The sequence below is a fragment of the Oryzias latipes genome, chromosome 6 (genome assembly GCF_002234675.1).
Source record: "Oryzias latipes chromosome 6, ASM223467v1".
Taxonomy (NCBI): domain Eukaryota; kingdom Metazoa; phylum Chordata; class Actinopteri; order Beloniformes; family Adrianichthyidae; genus Oryzias; species Oryzias latipes.
In genome coordinates, this window is record NC_019864.2 from 26157451 (window position 1) to 26175605 (window position 18155).

Consider the following 18155-nt stretch of genomic DNA (forward strand, 5'->3'; position numbering starts at 1 on the left):
CTTGTTGTGGTTTGTTGTTTATAATTGTGTTTTTCTTTAATGTCTAGATGCATTTATCTGACAGAGCTATTTTGAGATAAATAGGTTCCAAAAAATCTACATAAATGCAACTTCAATGTCGACAACTTCCTATATATCTTGTGAATAGAAAGCTTTGCCGTATGTAATAATATTATTTTGTAGTAATACATAATTAGAACAGAAGAGGCGTTTTATTACGAAAACAGAGAACAGCGACTATCGAGTTTCATGCTCTGCTGTAAACCGTGTAATGGGGGGAGCAAGTGCAGCGGCGCCTGGTCCTTAGGCAGCGCTCAGGGAGCAAGTGCTCTTGGACACTTGTGGACTCGAATCCCTCGGGCAGCAACCGCAACCCCGGCAGCAGGTGCTGTGGCAGGATGGCTGGGCCGGCCCGGGCCTGCGCCTGGGACCCGGCGCGTAGCAGAATCAGCAGAAGCTCCAGAGCGCAGTGACGAATAGAGGATGTTCGATTGACCGTTCTGCATGTCAATCACAGATGTATTACATGGTGATGTTGATGATTTTTAAAAACTATATTGTAATTTTTTTTGTTTATTAATCTTTGATGGCAATCTACCGTCACATCCTTCGATTGCAATGGACGTAATGAGCACACCTGGTCTTAGGCATTGCCCCTTGTTACTTCCTGGTCAGTGCCATCTACATTTATATAAGAAAAAAGTAGTTTTTAGAATTTCTGTTACAGTGCATCAGTATATTAAATCTGTAGATATTTATACATTAAAGTTTTGAGAATTATTTTTCAGGAATTAAGAAATAGAAGAAATAGTTAAGGTGGGAGAACCTTAACTATTTCTAATTACTAAAAAAAAATTCTCAAAACTTTTACACGCGATCTAACATTTTTTAAACACTGGCTTCAATAAATATTGATGTAATTAGAAATAAAAGTAGAAATTAAGCAATTAAGTAAGGGTTAATGGCCGACGAAGTGTGCGGTTACTACTTTTTAACGCACGCCGTGGAAGCCTAAACGTTCAGGCTTCCACGGCGTGCGTTAAAAAGTAGTAACCGCACACTTCGAAGGCCATTAACCCGCTTATACCATGGTCACTTACAAAAGCAATACATATTAACCAGGTTTTAGTCCTTAATTCTTGTTTTTTTTTTCGATTTGTATCACTTTTCTCATAAACAGCGTACTATATGTTACGTGATGCGGCGCATCGCGCCGCATCACGTAACATATAGTCCGCGTCGCGCAGCACCACCGCTGCAGTTAAGATTCGGCGATATATATATGCTGATCGTCCCGATGGGTTGAATAAAGCATCAATTCAGAGGGAAAGTTAATGGCTTACCGCTTGTTTTTGCCCCGATGATGAAGCAAAAGGTTGTTTTACAGAAGCCGGCGCAGTGATACAAATCATTTAAGCTAGCCGACCGGAACTTCTTTTTTCACCGTGCGGTTATCAGGTTTTAACGCATACCCAGCAGCCAATCAGAATCGAGTATTCAACCGGACCATGGTATAATACATTTTATAGACCTATGACCGCCAGATGGTGAAAAAATGTCATTTTCTAATTTTACTTGTTTTGTCCAGTATAAGCAAACAGATAACAGCTGAGAGCTTTTGGTTCAGCACATATTTTATTGTTACAACAATGCAACAGGAGCTGTATTCGTTGAACACAGGTGTGTAACTGTTTGAACCCCTATTTCCCCTATGACCCCTAATGACCCCTATTTCAAAAACAGTGGAAAGAAATCTTGAAAAATGTTTTGCTTTGTGAAAATGTTAATTTTAGACTTGAATCCCTTTGTACATCATTTTTAAAGACCTTGACACAAGAAAATCAGTTCACACCTACAGAAGAATAAAACAGAAATGGGATACAATCAATATTTTTACCTCTTGCTTTACTTCAAACCTCCATAGGCCGGAAAGTGAAACAATTAGACGCCAAAAAGACAAATGCCAGTTGTCTCTCAAAGTTTAAATACTACTGTTCATAAAGCGAGAAAAAATGTGTCAAATTAGAAAAGAAAAAGGAGAAGTGAAATTAGGAAAACCAATTACTGATACATAAACAAACCAGCACGGTGCAGCTGCTGCTACCAGGTCTAACAGTTGAATATAAGAATATGTTCCTTGCTAATTCCACCTATAAATCAGCAGCTTTGCTGTTCTGACCTCAGCTGGACCTTCATGCAATAAGGTTTGGGGGTTAAAGTGGCCCCAAAGACTGGAGACAAGTCTGGCTGTCCTGCATCTTCAGGCCAGGTGAACTTAAACTTCCTCAGCAGGGTCACCATTATGATGAAGAGCTCCATACGAGCCAGACCTTCTCCGAGACACATCCGAGGACCTGAGGAGGAGATTAAGACGATAAGATTATCTTTAGGTTTACAAAGTCCGGGTCTGTTTATTTGGTGGAGTTGTTTTTTTGTTTTTTTTTTGCATCTGTACCTGCAGAGAACGGCATGAAAGCCTCTGGTTTGATGAACTCTCCTTGGTCATTGAGAAAGTTTTCCGGGTTAAACTCATGAGGAAACTTCCACTGTCCCTCCTCTCTCAGCACAGACACCATGTTCTGGATGATGAGTGTTCCCTACAAAATTAAACAAAGCCTTTTAACAGTTATCTTCATTTTGACTGTTTCCACATTTTATGAGCTGCTTCTCACCTTTGGAATAGTATAACCACTAAGTTCTGAGTCCTTAGTTGTGCAGTGGAAGACACTGAGAGGAACGATGTTGGCAAACCTCTGCACTTCATGGATCACAGCCTGGATGAAAACAGTCAGTAATTGTGAGCTCAAAAGTAAAACTAAGGTAGAAGGTACTAAATATCCCTTTATTTCTTGGTGTTGCAAAGCACCTGCATGTAGGGCATTTTGTGTCTGTCCTCAAAAGACACTCGATCTTTCCTCTCCAACATCTGATCTATTTCACGCTGACATTTTTCTGAGGGGGGGAAACAACAGCAGTTATCAGAGATGATAATTACTACACAACTAAAAAAAGGAGATGGAACTGTTTTAGTGGAATACTATTGATAGCTACTAAAAAAAACAGTATACTGTGCAAGGGTTATTAACCCTCTAACACCGGACCTTGAGCTCTAGTGTTGACATTCTTCTATCTTTACCAATTAACAGAATTTCAATGGATTCAGAAGCTTAGGAAAGTAGCTTTGGGCTGATATGCAGCACGTTACAGTAGTGTTTATGCAATTAACGTAAACCAGCTGGTTCCGACGGGGAGAAAAGCGTCTTAACACAGCGTCAAAGTCTTTTGTAACTATATTGATTTAATGGGCAAACCGTGACGGAAATTTAAAGAGGATGTGTTGCGGTGTTGCCAGCGACAGCTTTGTTTGATCTAAAGCCCAATACACACTCTGTAGTTTTATTCTTTTTTTTTTTGGGATCATTTTAAACGGCGAGGTTATTGTTCTTATACACCACTAATAATTTAGAAATTCTAATTTTTTCACCTTTGTGTTGTATCATTACTTTGCTTCTGATGCCTCTGAAACCTTGCTCTTGTTTAAATTCTTTTTCTCTCTTGCCGCACCAGTGACATTATTATGATGCCACTCAAAGACCAACTCCAGTTATATTTCGATCTATTGTAAAATCTTTCCCAGTGGTCTTTTAATTATAACTATGCAGTTTTAGCCAAAATCAAAAAGCCCGTGTCGTTTCTTCAGAGCATCAGGAGTTCAACAGAAATTCGTCTCTGAGTTGTGGGCGGGACTGTTGGTGCAGAAGTAACCACTGATATCCCATCAGTGTTTTGTTTATGCTGTGTCCCGCTAGCTTCCAGCCCCTCACAGTCCCAAGCTATCATATGTTATTTTTGCTTATAAAGTTTGACTGCACACTTTGTAAAAATAAATACAATTATCAATTCGAAAAGATTTCTTTGTAATTATCAATCATAATGTAAAATTCCTATGTTATTAAGTTGAGTTAATCATCAACCTGAGTCTGCACATAATAAAGAGTTTAGCTGTGAGTCTGTTTTTCCTAATAGTGGTGTTTTGGGCTACAGGTGTCAACTTCCCTAAAGATTTGATCACTTTACAAAATGTAAAATTTTACATTTTTAATTAATCTTTTTAACAGAGGAAGTTACACTAAACCTTAATAAGCATTTTTAAGTATTTTATTAATATAAGTGAAATAACTTCATATAACTTTTTTTTAATCACTAGTTAGGGAAAACAGACTCCCAGCTAAAAACAGAATTACTAAATCTCCATCATGTTTTATTTTTTTAAATAGGAACCCTTTTATTGAACAAAAACTTTGTTGTAAAAATAGATACCAAATTTAATACAAAAAAAAAATTGCAAATATTTCTCTTTACTACTTCATTCATGCAAAGGGTATACCTTGTATGTGTGGGTAGACCATGAGATACAGGAAACCAGCAAGCATGGTGTTAGACGTAGTGTCAGTCCCAGCTATGTAAAGATCGAAAGTCATTCTGAGGAGTTGTTGTTCTGAGAAATCCTTCTTATTCTGTAAATAGAGCAGACATGTCATAAAAAACAAAGACAAACCCAAAATGACCTATTTTCAAAGGTAATTTGACACGTATGTGCAGATTATCAGTGACATTTGGGACTGAATGTGTTTACACACCTTTTCAAGTTCATCCAGGTAACTGTCAACAAAGTCTCGAGGCTCTCCAGCAACTCTGCTCATTTTGTGTTCGTTCACCAAACGTTTTGCAAGATTCAGGAAATTCTTTAATCGAGGAAAGGATTGAACATTCATAAATTCTCCAAGCTGTCTCGAAATGTGTTAGAATATTTTTGTATGATTACCTCCATATTCCTAAACGCCTTGTTAAAGGGAAGTGGAAAGCTCCGAATCCAGGGAAAAGCGTCATACATCTGGTGACAAAGAAATACAAAAATACGCATTTTCTTTGTCTGGACTGCAACATGTTTTGATTTTGACTGTCAAAAATCCCCTTTAAGAGATCAATCTCTTTAGAATAATCTGGCAGTGCATTCTTTGAACACAGTTTTAACAGATTTTCAGGTTCAGATGTGTCTATAATTTTTAAATGTCAAGCCTACGAGACTTGTACCACCTAAATTTAAATTGCATTGTGGTTGTTTTGTTGCTTTTTACACAACAAAGTACATCTGCATGTGTCCCTCTTGAAGCATCGACTAACTATGGCTCACCATTGCCCAGGGTCCGTTAGCTATTTGAAGCATTTCAACGAAGCCCTGGACGATCTCTGAGATCTTCCCATCTTCGTAGTCGTAGCGTGTGTTGAATAGAACCTTGCAGATGATGTTGGAAGCTGCATTATGAAACATAAATTTTGGACTCAGGGTTTTACCTGTGAAAGACAAAAATACCCTCTGATAGATCAGACAGGAACAGCTCAAGTAGTGACTGAACACAACTGTTTATTTTGGTGATCCATAAATGACGTACCTATGTTCTCCTCCAGTTTTGAAATGGTAAATTGAATTTCCTCATGAATTCTCTCCTCCATTGATATCTTTCCCAGACCAAAGTTTCTTAAAGTCATCAAAGCGAAGCGGCGGTGGTCCCTCCAAACAGACCCATAATCTACAAGAATTACTCCTAAAACAAAATTAGAATTATTCAGTAATCTACAATGTCCACTAAATGTGGAACAGATATTTAAAACTCAGGCTTTGATATGTTAACACTCAGGATGACAAATTACTTTCTGACAATTGTAATATAATTAACTTTAATGTTGGTCAATTAAAACTTATTTAACCTATGTATCTGGAATTTAGAGGTGAAGTGGTCCGTAAAAGGATATGCATAAAAGTAACAGAATTTTTCTTTTTGGTTGTATAATTTCTTTAAAATAAAAATGAGCCATGGCAATTTTTCTTATATATTTTTTTTTTACTATTGCAAGGTTTTATTACGACTGAGTTTAGGGCCACCATAAAAAAAAGTAAAATTACGAGATTTATAGTTGTAAATCTACAAGAAAAAATCTCGTAAATTTACGTGAAAAAAACTCGTAATTTTACAAGATTAAAGTGGAAGTTAGCATTCAGTGCAACAGCAAGTGAACGCCGTGCAGCACGCAGCAGAGCAGACAGACTAAATTAAATTGAACAGGTAAACTGAATGTTTATTGATGACGTTCCAAATGTTTGGAATTGTTTGATTGACGATTTATTAAGGTTTTATTTATTGATGTGTGGCTTGCAGGATCACTGCAGCCGTTGATGAAGTTCCGCGTAACCCTGCAGCTGTCCACTTGAATCCTTTCTTCCTCCACCAAAGACAAGATCTCTACGTCTGTGTGATGCTTTCGTCTGAGGAGGAGCACTTTTGGAATTTTCATAATTCTTATACTAGACAACAGACTATTTTTATTAATCTTTATTTTTTCATGTTCAAACGGGACGTTTCATCTGGAGGAGGGGGCGTTTGTAACACCGTTTACTTCCGCATTGGTGTTCGGATGACAGGTTCATGACGTACGATGACAAATGAACTTCAGGGTGAGTGAATGAAAAGGAGAATACAGGTCCTTAACACCCAAACGTGTCTCTGAGCTCCATATTCAAGAAAAAAGTCATAGATTAACGAGGAAAAATCCCCAAAGTTTTCTGTTTATCGGAGCCTAATTTAACAGTTATGACTTTTTTTTCTCGTAAGTTTACGACTTAAAAGTCGTAATTAGAAAAAAAAAAATTTGTAAACTGGCCCTAAAACTAATTCGTACTTTATTATTTGAATTTGCATTTTTATAAAAACCTATAGACAAGTGAGGAGCAGCAGAGTTGATTATAGGGAGTATTTGGGAGGCCGTTTAGCTCAGGCGGTAGAGCGGGTCGTCTAACAGCTGAAGGATTGGCGGATCGATCCCTGCTCCCCTCAGCCTCCCCAGACTAGCCCCCGATAGTCTGTGCATAGAAAAATTTCCCCATTGTGGGATAAATCAAAGTAAATAAAAAATTTACTGGAGAATTAATTGCCAAATTCTTTCGTCCGGTTTGTGATAGCTTGTAAAATTGTATCTGTACCCAGAAGTACCAATAACTGTATGCACCTGTGTGTATCCATGGGCCCTGGAACAGTGGTCAATAATTATCTGCTTCCAAGAATAGACACGCTAGTTAGATAGTTCATTCATTCATTCATCTCCTAATCCGTTAATTCCCTTTCGGGGTCAGGGGGCTTCCGGAGCCTATCCCGGCCACCTGTAGACAAAGTCAGGGGGACGCCCTGGACAGGTTGCCAGTCTGTTGCAGGAGACTAATAAGTTCTACAAAAAGAAATGCAGCTTTTTTAAGTGAGCTTTAGTATCATTTCCCAACTGTAAAATGGGCTGTGTGATATAAAATGGTTTCTATCATACAGGCGGTGTATGTTCTAACAGATTAGTAGTAAAAATTTGTAGGATGATAAGACTGCTTACAGTGCACCCCTAGTGTCATTGGGCTGCCAGTAGGCCTGCTATGACTGCCCTTCACCGGAGTCATTGTATTTTACGTGTCACACACAACAATGACAGAATTCAATAGAAAAATGGCATGCAAAAAAGTGTTCACTTTGGATGGAGAGACTTTTGACTTGTTTCTGAAATGTTATTTATTTTTCTTTATCTCTCCTTAGACCAAAATAACTCTACCTTTTCTCTGGGTAAGGTCACTGACAAACATGTCTTGAGGTCGTCCAGAAAAATCAGTGGCTTTGATCATGATTGCCTCCTTCATGGCTTGTAGGCCATTTACAACAACAGCTGGTCTTGAACCGATGAAAAAACTGTAGACGTTTCCATAAGACTCCTTCATCTAGACAAGAGAAACGTGTTGTTTAACTGGACAGTGGTTTAAAGGGATTAAGCTCATGAGATCTATCTGTTTGTCCCGTCACTAGAACAAATTTAACAGAAAAAAAGAATCACATTTGAAAATTACAAACAGTTCCACAACACACCAAAAAAAAATACTCAAATTTTATGAGTGCAGCTAAATCAACATTTGTACCTTAAGTGCATTTCAATGTTCCAAGAACAACTGTTGCTGCATTTCATCAAATGGTTGTAAATACGTTATTCTACATTTAGACATGCCAAAGAATTATTGTAGGATTCTGCCTTTTAATTGAAAGTCATATGCAGGGTTCATTTAGAATGGTATGGTAAAGGTCAAAGTTTAAGAGTGTACAAGAGAAAAATACTGCAAACGAATACGTTTTAAAAACTTGTAAGTATTAAGAGTCAATGTTTTGACACTGGTCCTTGGAACATTTCCTCAGATTCATGGCCTTGAATAGAAGACTAAACTTTACAAATGTAAATGTTTAAATGAAGACCATTCAAAACTAATTTGATGTTAAATGTATGTATGTAAAGTAATGCAAAGTTGAATACATATATATGTATACACATATGTGTATATAATGTATTACAGGAGATACACACACACAGGAGGGCAAAAAAGTATGTTGTCAGCCACCAACGTTGTCTGTAATTTTCATAGGTATACCTATGTGAGAGAAAATGAGAAAAGAAAATCCAGAAAATCACATTGTTTGATTTTTAAAGAATGTATTTATAAATTATGGTGGAAAGTAATAATTTGGTCAGCAACAATCCTCTATGCAGAAATTCATGAAAAAAATGTTTCCAGCTTTTAAAGTAAAAAAAATATTTATAGAAGTTATTTGTTTAACCAGAACAGAAGGTTTTCTGACTATCAGCCCCAGTTGGATCACATCCAAGTTAGTGAAAGTTAACTGCGATATGAAGCAATCATAAAAGCACAAGTCTTATTAAAGTTGTTAAATTAAATTAACAACTGCACAATTTAGCTAATTAGAACACTATCTAGTGCAGTTTATGCTTTACCTTTTCAAAGTCCACCAGGGGGTTTTTCAGGTTCAGGTGCAAGAGGTTTCCCAGTACAGGCAGACTGAGGGGTCCCGGTGGGAAGTTCTTGGGCCTCCATAATTTAAATTGAAAGAGGATAAAGAAAAAGCACAGCCACAGCAAAAAGATTGAAACAAACATGATGATCCAAAAACCTGCCTTGGTTGACCTGAAGTGGGGCTCAGCTTCTATTACCCAACTGTACTTTGTTCTTTTTATATATCAGGGGAGAGGAAGGGAGAACGTATTTAACATCACCAAGTACAGATAAGAAAACTCTGCCTTTAAAAAGGAAAAGATTGTGTTAAACTTATACCACGGTCTGGGTGAATACTCGATTCTGATTGGCTGTTGAGTGTGTATAAAAAAGTGATAATCCACAGTGAAAATGCACACCTAAAAAGAAAAGATTTGGCCACATAGCTTAAAGGTTTTGTATCACTGCGCTGGCTTCTTTAAAACAAACCTTTGCTTAATCATTGGACAAAAACAAGCGGTAAGGGGTGAACTTTCTCTTTTCAAAGTTTGATACGTCTTTGAATGAATGTATGAATGCTTATTGTGTTGTTTTGTGCATTGTTCCCTGATTGCTTGAAATAAACCATTTCAAGCAATCAGGGAAAATAAAGTACTAAAAACTGGTTGAATATTTATTTCTTTTCTAAGTGACCATACTATAAGCGGGTTAATGGCCTTCAAAGTGTGCAAAATCAGAATTAACGCACTTCGCGTTTGGACGTTTCATATGAGATTCCATTTGTGCCAAAAATATGAAAATATGTTTTTGCGTCCACTGTCTATGTCTGCTGAATGTGTTTTTGCATCCACTGTCTATGTCTTTGGTCCATTGTCTATGTCTATTCAAACTTTTTTATTTCAGACTCAGGTGGTCCATAGGAAGAAAAGAGAATAAAATAAAACATAAGATACAAATACAGTATTTATAATAAAAAGTAAAAAGATATAACTTAAAAAGAGTATAATCGCTGTATCCAGTGTTTCCTTAGGGCAGAAGTGTAGCGGCATGAGCTTCTTTTGGGATCAGTCAGAGACATGATAATTGAGTTCTTAGATTTGTCCAGGCGTTCCATGAGGCTGTACGTTAGCTTACGCAGTAGAGCTTCACAGGTGGGGATGTGAGCGTCCACAAACAGCTGACTGGCTCTGTACCACATGGGCACCTGTAGCAGAAGCCTAAAAGCATCATTATAGGCCACTAAGAATTTGTGGAATGTCCCACGTCCATAGTTCCACCAAAGAGGGGCCGTATACAGAGGAGTGCAGTAAGCTCTGAACAGCGAACACTTCACTTGAAGAGAACATGCACTGAATTTTCTCATCAGCATATTTGCCTGAGCATAGAGTTTACAGTACTGTCTCTGAATGTCTCTATCATCCCTCCAATCGTCAGTAATGAAATGTCCAATATATTTGATAGATGATGTTTGTTCCAGAGTCGTTCCACAAAGCTTAAAAACAGGAAAGTTTACATTTCTGTCGTCTTTGGTCCTTACGATCATTACTTTGCTTTTGGAGGGATTGTATTTTATGTCAAAGTCTCTGCCATAGTCAGAACAAACTTTTAAAAGTGTTTGTAACCCAGCACTGTAGGGGCTAAAAATGACAAGGTCATCAGCATACATAAGATGATTAAAGGTTTGACATCCAACAACACATCCAGTTTTGCACAGATTCAGATTAGTGGATAGGTCATAAATATACACATTGAATAGAAATGGAGAGAGGATCCCCCCCTGTTGAACTCCATTGCTTACATAAAAAGGCTCTGATAAGACATTGCCCCATTTGACTACCATTGTTTGATTAGCATACCAGAAAGCCAGGAGTCGTACAAGATATTTGGGCACTCCTCGATTAATTAGCTTCTGAAAAAGCTTGAGGTGGTTGACCCTGTCAAAGGCCTTAGTGGCATCAATAAAACACAGAAATACAGATGTATTCAGATGCAGGTATTTCCCAACTATTTCCTGTAACGCGTAGATACACATATCAGTGCCGAGGCTTTTTTTAAAACCAAATTGGTTCTCACTTGTTAAAAGATGCACTTCGTATCGAATTACATAAATGCCAAAAATTGAAAGGGCGTAAAGACAACTAAGCGGGCGTATTTAGAAACTGCGTGAGTGAACCCTAAAACTGTGATGGCGCAATTCTAACCAAGCGACCCCGTATTTTACAACTGAACGGCTGAAATCCTAACTGAACAGTGATCCTGCTCGGTCAATTCTCCTTTGCGCCCTCACCTGGATTTACGCTCAGTGTTAAGGGGGCGTTTTTGTCACTTGGGGGCGGTATTCAGGGGTGTGTTTGTCACTTAGGGGCAGGAACCTTTCTGGTTGATCTGATTGGCTGAAATTTGCATGCCAAGCAGCGGGGCGGGACTTTAATTTTGGGGCTTTAATAGAAAAGGAACGGCGGCTGTAACGTGGATTAAAAGCATTAAAATGGTTAAAAAATGCAGTTAATTTCACATGAGAAAACTTACAGCACAAAAAACCCGCTGCACTTTTTTACCTTAGTTATGGGTCGTTGGTTAATGTTTTAATCCGCGTTACATCCGCGTTTTTTTTTTCTATGATTGCCTCCAACAGGGGGGGGGGGGGGGGGGGGGGGCAAGTTTGATACAAAGAGCCGACATTTCTAACTGTGATAGTCAACCACACCACACACTGACCTGCCAGACAAACACACAATTAAAGCCATGTTATTTCTCATAACCCCCTCCTCTCCTCTCCTTACAACAGCACTGGATTAAACGGCGCCGTTTCAGTTTAGTGTTTTTTCTGTGTTTAACGTAAACACACATATCGGTGAAACGTGCACGCTGGTGTGTGTTTAAAAAAGGCAGCGAGCGCAAAATGAGTTGGTTGTGATTTATTTTTTCAGTCATCAATCAGCATTTAAAATCCATCAAAGTCTTCATCTTCTGCATCTGGAACAGCTGGGCTACATCTCTATCAGACACGCCGGCTTCCCTTTCCTCATCATCAGAGTCCGTCTCTGTGCTATGCGGCTCCAAAGAACAGTGAAAGCAGACACCTCAGGCCAAGTTTAAGTCCTGCAGTCCCAAAGTGTGGCGTAACTCGCCGGCGCTGCGTCCCGATAAGGGGGGGGGGGGAGGATGGACAGCGTTTCATTGTCATCTGCTGGAAGTAGCAGCGCTGAGCCTCGAGTCGATCTTCCAACACAGGCCTTTCCTTTACCGCGGAAACACAGCAGCTGCTGCGTCTTCTTGTCCGAGTTGGTTTTCCAGCGTCCTCTCTTCCGAACCATGGATTCATTATTTTAAATTCTCTGGCAGCTGAGGTTCGATAAGTTAGAAAGCTCTTCACATATTCAGAGTACTTCCTGCTTCAATAACTCTTCTGATCAACGTTCAAATATGTCAGCAAGTATCTAAATCCTTTCGTATTAACACAGAGAGTGAACCACAAATGCATTTCTGAAGAAAAAAAAATCGTTTTTTTGCCTTTTAATCAGAATTGTTCGCTTTAAGCTGTGAATGCAGACGTGCAGCAGCCGGCTGTCAAGGGACCGTCAACAAAGTGCGACCTCTGTGAACTGTGAAACACCACTGTGTAAAAATCAATAATCTTACAAAAAAAAAAACATAAAATTATTATAAAGCATATTCTTGTTACAATACATATTTTGTAGGAAATTCCATCTTGATTTTATCTTGTTGCATATACTTTTACAAATTGTAATAGATATGAATCATGACTAAAGTTATCAGTAACTTGACATGACCTTATTGTCATACTAAAATAAAGAATGTCAATAGTTCACTATGTTTATTTATAGGAATTTCTCATATTTACAAATGGATCAGATTTGGTCATAAATCCTGAATAGCTCTGAAGGTGCCAGAATTTTCTTTTGCATAATCTTTATTTTAGTAGGAAAATAAGGTCATGATTAGTCAGTACAGGAAGTTTTGTGTCAGTAACTACAGCATCTTCAAAGCTATTGAGCATTTTTGACCAAATCTGATCAATATTTAAATATGAAAAATTCCTAACAATAAACAACGTGAATTATGACATAATATTTATTGCAGTAGGACAATAAGGTCATGATTAGTCAGTACAGGAGGTTTGGTGACAGAAGCTTTAGTATCTTCAGAGCTATTGAGCATTTATTTTATGATTCATGTCTCTATTACATTTTTAAAACTATAAGCAATAAAATGGAGGTTGACTTTCTAACAAAATTTAGTATAATAAATAATAATGTAGCATGACTATGCTGACGAGTCTTCATTACCAGTTCATATAAATATAGACATTTATTCGCTTTTTGAAAGTTCACTGATTTTTACAGAATGGTGTTTCACAGAGGTGGCACTTTGTTGACGGTCCCTTGGCAGCCGGCTCGCTGCATGTGTGCATTTACACCTTGAGACGAACAATTCTGATTAAAAGGGGAAAAAAAACGATCTTTTTTCTTCAGAAATGCATTTGCGGTTCACTCTGTGTTAATACAAAATGATTGAGATACTTGCTGACACATTTGAAAGTTTATCAGAGGAGTTATTGAAGCAGGAAGTCCGAATCTGTGAAGATCTAATTTAACCGAACTGCAGCTGCTCTATTCCTGTGTTCTTCCGCGTAGCTGATAGCTTGCAGTTTAAACTGTGCCTCCTAGTCGTGTCTCTTTGCATTTCCAGGGTTTCCAAAGTGAAGTTGTTCTGCATTATTCACATATCTGCTCCTTTGTACTATTGGGGGGTGTCTTCTATCACGTCCTCTCCTCTCTCCGTACCGTTCTCATGCTGTTCTCTCCTAGATCCTCTTTACTGAAGCTCACACAACAACACATTAGGGCCGCTCTGTACATTTTGGAGAAAATGGAAGACTTTCACCTTATGGTTGTGAAAGTACTGAATATAGAAAATATGATAAAAGGCAGAGAGCCACATGCAGCTCAAGAGCCGCCTGTTAACCCCCCCCCCGCACTGAAAAATGAAGGTCCCGCCCCTCTGTCTCGCCGATAGGCCATGCAAATTTCAGCCAATCAGATCAACCAGAAAGGTTCCTGCCCCAAAAGTGACAAAAACGCCCCCTTAACACTGAGCGTAAATCCACATGAGCGCGCAAAAAGGAACTGACCGCGCAAGATCACTTCTCAGTTAGAATTGCGCCTGCGCGGTTTTAAGGTTCACTCACTCAGTTCCTAAATACGCCTGCTTAGTTGTCTTTACGCCCTTTCACTTATTGGCAGATTTGTAATTCCATACTTCGAGTCTAGTCAATAAAACATATTCTAAAATTTTTGAAATGTTGCTGGAAAGGGCAATCAGTCTGTAGTTCGACAGACTATTTAAACTGGCGGTCTTGTCTTTGATGACGGGAATTAATACAACTGAGAGAACTGAATCAGGCAGGACTCCATGGGTTAAAAAGCCAGTGAAACACATGGCCAGCAGGGGCAGTAATTTAAAACTTGAATATTTTAGATGCTCGACTGTGATGTCATCAAGACCACATGCTTTGCCTTCTTTTATCTTTGAAATTGCATCTTGAATCTCACTTGCACGAATAACCATTGTGTCTGTAAAATCCACATTGTCAATAGAAACTGCATGACTTTTTACCGAATTAAGCAGGTCAGAATAATGCTTACGCCATAAATCAGCAATGTTATCAGCACCACATACACCTTCAATGTTGGATGGCAATGAAGTTTTACGATTATTCATAGCATTAACCTCCTTCCAAAATTTATGGTAATCATTATTTTGTAGACCTCTGGCCAGAGAGTCTGCTCTCATCATGTTTTCTTGCCTTTTGATAATGCGAAGTGAATATTTGAATCTAGCAGTAGTCATTTTCTTGCTCTCAAACAAGGCACCTTGACGAGGCTTCCCAGCTTCATGCCAGAGTCTGAAAGCGTCCCTGGCTGCAGCATGATGTTCAGCTACAAAGTCATTCCAGCCTGGCTTGACAGTCCAGCTTTTAAGACTCCTGCTTCGTAGGCAAAGACTACTATCTTTTACAGCTTTTACTATATTTTCATAGAGTTTACACAATTCATTGCAATGAGTAGTATTTTTGCAGTTTGGATCACAGCATGCCAGCGCATCCCTGGGCAATTTTACAGCCTGCAGCTGAGCATCGGTGGTTGCTGTGTATTTATTGATGTCCTCATTTGTAACTTTGGACCAATCAAGTTTATCTGTAAGATCGTTATTATCTTTCGCCACAAGAGATGGTACATTTGCCACATTTAAGGAGAAGATTATTGGTATGTGATCAGAGGTAGCCAAGTTATACAGTATTTCTATGTTACTCAGAGAAGCATGAGCATCCGCAGTACAGATACAGTGGTCCAGCCATGAGGTGGAATGCCAGGCATCACTGATATAAGTAAAGCTTGTATCTGGGAGAAGTATTTTACTTGATAAGGTGAGATTATTTTCTTCACAGTAAGAAGTTAAATGATTACCAAATATTGATGAGTCATCTGAGAGATCAGCATTAAAATCTCCCATAACAAACACACAAGTGGAGCTGCTATCCTCAATATATGCTTTTATGAATGCTAATTTGTGCAAGAATTCGTCCTCCAATAGATTAGACTCATAGGGCATGTAAACATTTAGAATTGTAAATTTCTTTTCATCAATGTCGATTTCCAAGCCAACAGCCCAGTCAACATTAAGTCTCACAACATTAACAGCAGCATCATACTTAACATTCCAGAGGATAGCCACGCCCCCAGGAATTCTACCTCGAACGATTCTGGTGCTCAGATCAGTGGTGGATTCACCAGCACCATGAAAATCCACATGTAATGAGTTTAGATTGTCCAAGTCCTGTTTGGCAAGCCAAGTTTCTTGCAAACATAATACATCACACTCATTCAAAAGCTTATCAATGAACATAGCGACTGGATTTATCTATTAAACAAGTTCATTAAACATTGGTAGGCTTTATGCTTAAAACTTTGCATTTGTCTTTATTATTGTCGTTTCCCCATATCGTCTCACTACGGCGTCAGAAAAGTCCTTAGCAACCGTTGCCAGTGTCGTTTGCTACGTCGTTTCCCCATGTCGTCAGGAAAATCCTAAGTATCTTTACCAAACAAATCTGATGGATAAACGAGGAGCAGAGGCGCCCAAAAGAGCATTATACTGGTCCCGAGAGCACCACCTCATAGTCAAATAAATACATTACAGAGGGAAAAGAAAATATCAAAATCCAGTCAAATTTTTGGCCCAGTCTGCTCCTCGTTTATCCACCCGATTTGTGACAACGTTTTTGATAAAGATCAGTTATTTTTTAAAAGACTTAAATAATAGTTTCATCTCCAGATTTAATTGAAGCCATTCTCTAAATAACTTAAAACAATTGGCAAGAGTCGCTTCGGGAACGTGAAAGCGTCGTACGCATGCGCCCCCCCCTCTTTCTGGCAATGCGCGTTTGCAGGAATATCAATAAAGCTTATTTTAAAAAAGTGTTTGTCGTGGTTAACGCTAGCCCCGGCTTTAATAAACGTTTTTTTTTCGTTCCGCGGTAGTACAGGAAACAATTTACTGGCCGTACAAAGGATTTGTCTGACGACTTTGGCAAAATTAAAAAAAACGACAAGATATAACGACACGACATGGGGAAATGTCGCAGCTAACGACACTAGCAACGGTTGCTAAGGACTTTCCTGACGATAGAGTAAAACGACAGGGGGTAACGACAATAACAAAGACAAATGCAAAGTTTTAAACATAACGCATGAGCCAATGTTCAATGAACTCGTTCAGTAGACCAGTGTTTTTCAACTAGTGTGCCGTGGGAGATGGTCAAGTGCGCCGTGGGAAATTGCCCTCATTCACTGATCTAAAAATTTTTTCCATCTCCAGGAAATCAGCTTTTTGTTCATCCAAACAGGCCCTGATAAAACACTGAGTAGTTAGGAATATAAAAGATCTTAAAATTACTTTTTCTTTGTGTTTATTTGATTCTATTAAAGACATTTTGATAAGAATGACGGTACCGCGATTTAGCTGCAGCTATAACTGTGTAAAGAAAAGTCCCGCCCCTTTAACTGTCTCCGCCAATCATTGTTGAAGGCTTAATCACATGTCATCAGTCTGACCAATCAGAAGTGCTTAAAGTCTTCACTTCCTTGTTCTTAATTCTGCTGATAAAGTCGCTGAGTTCTAACATAAATACCAGCTAAAGCTCGTCTTTAGCGGTGTAGCTTTCCACAGAGTCCGGTGTCAGACCGTTGAACAAGTGAACAACACAATGAAGCTCAGAGACGCGAGTCTTTCTGCCCTTTTTCAGCAGTTTTCACACTACATCTCCCATGATGCATTGGCTTAAAGAAACAGCGCACAATGAGTCGTCCTTGTGAAACGTCTTGAAACCACAACAAACAAACAGTTTCTAAATTTTTCTAATTTAACATAATTATCACAAAAATCCACGTGAGATTGCGGGGGGTGGGGGGGTGGCTGTCGATCAATACAGACCATGAATTTCTGCTTTTTTTTTTTTTGGATGCTGGTGTGCCGCGGGATTTTTGTCAAGGTTAAAGTGTGCCGTGGCTCAAAAAAGGTTGAAAAACTTTTCAACTGCAGTAGACATAGACAGTGGACACAAAAACATATTTTTGGCACTAACGGAACCTCATAGTTTCAGTCTTCCACGGCGTGCGTTCATTTCTGATAATGCACACTTCGTCGGCCATTAACTCTTACATAGTCCATGGTGACTCATGGTTAGTCCGTGCCAGTCTTTACCCAATTTAAAATCTATTTAAATGTTCACCGTTTGGTTCCAGTACTTTTTAGTCTCAGTTTTAGATTTTCTTTCTTCATATAGGTTTTCACATAAAGGTTTTCATGCATTAAATTAGCTCAGGGCTGCTCAATCCTGGTCCTCAAGATCTACCAGCCTGACTGTTTTCCAGATCTCCAAGCTCTGCAAGGCTGCTGATGAGGTCAATCAGATGTCTCCACATTGTGATTGAATGAACACACCTGGTTCAGGTAATCAAAAGCAAGCAATGGTGGGAGAGCAGGAAAAAAAGGCAGGGCGGCAGATCTCGAGAACCAGGAATGAGCAGCCCTGGTTTAGTTCTTAGGTTTTAAGTCGGCTTCGCTTTTCTTTTTAAAATCAAAATCACCAACCTCTTTTTAACAGTTTCACCTGTCTGTTGGGTCCCCCAACATCTCCATGCATGATGGAAAGATCAACAAGGATTCAGCTGAGAGAACATCTTTTTCTACCTTTTCTGGCATT

At 38.8% G+C, this 18155-nt stretch overlaps 1 protein-coding gene across 1 annotated transcript; it reads right to left on the reverse strand.

The window, feature by feature from the left end:
• Window positions 1-1771: 1771 nt before the first annotated feature.
• LOC101169416 (cytochrome P450 2J6) lies at window positions 1772-9170 on the reverse strand. The gene is made up of 11 exons (XM_004085472.4): window positions 8869-9170; window positions 7648-7810; window positions 5454-5606; window positions 5195-5355; window positions 4826-4894; window positions 4641-4745; window positions 4388-4517; window positions 2867-2952; window positions 2673-2774; window positions 2456-2597; window positions 1772-2354 (listed from the first exon to the last, which is right to left on the reverse strand). The coding sequence occupies exons 1-11, from the start codon at window positions 9028-9030 to the stop codon at window positions 2158-2160; spliced, it is 1470 nt and encodes a 489-aa protein (XP_004085520.1). The 5' UTR covers window positions 9031-9170; the 3' UTR covers window positions 1772-2157.
• Window positions 9171-18155: the final 8985 nt, after the last annotated feature.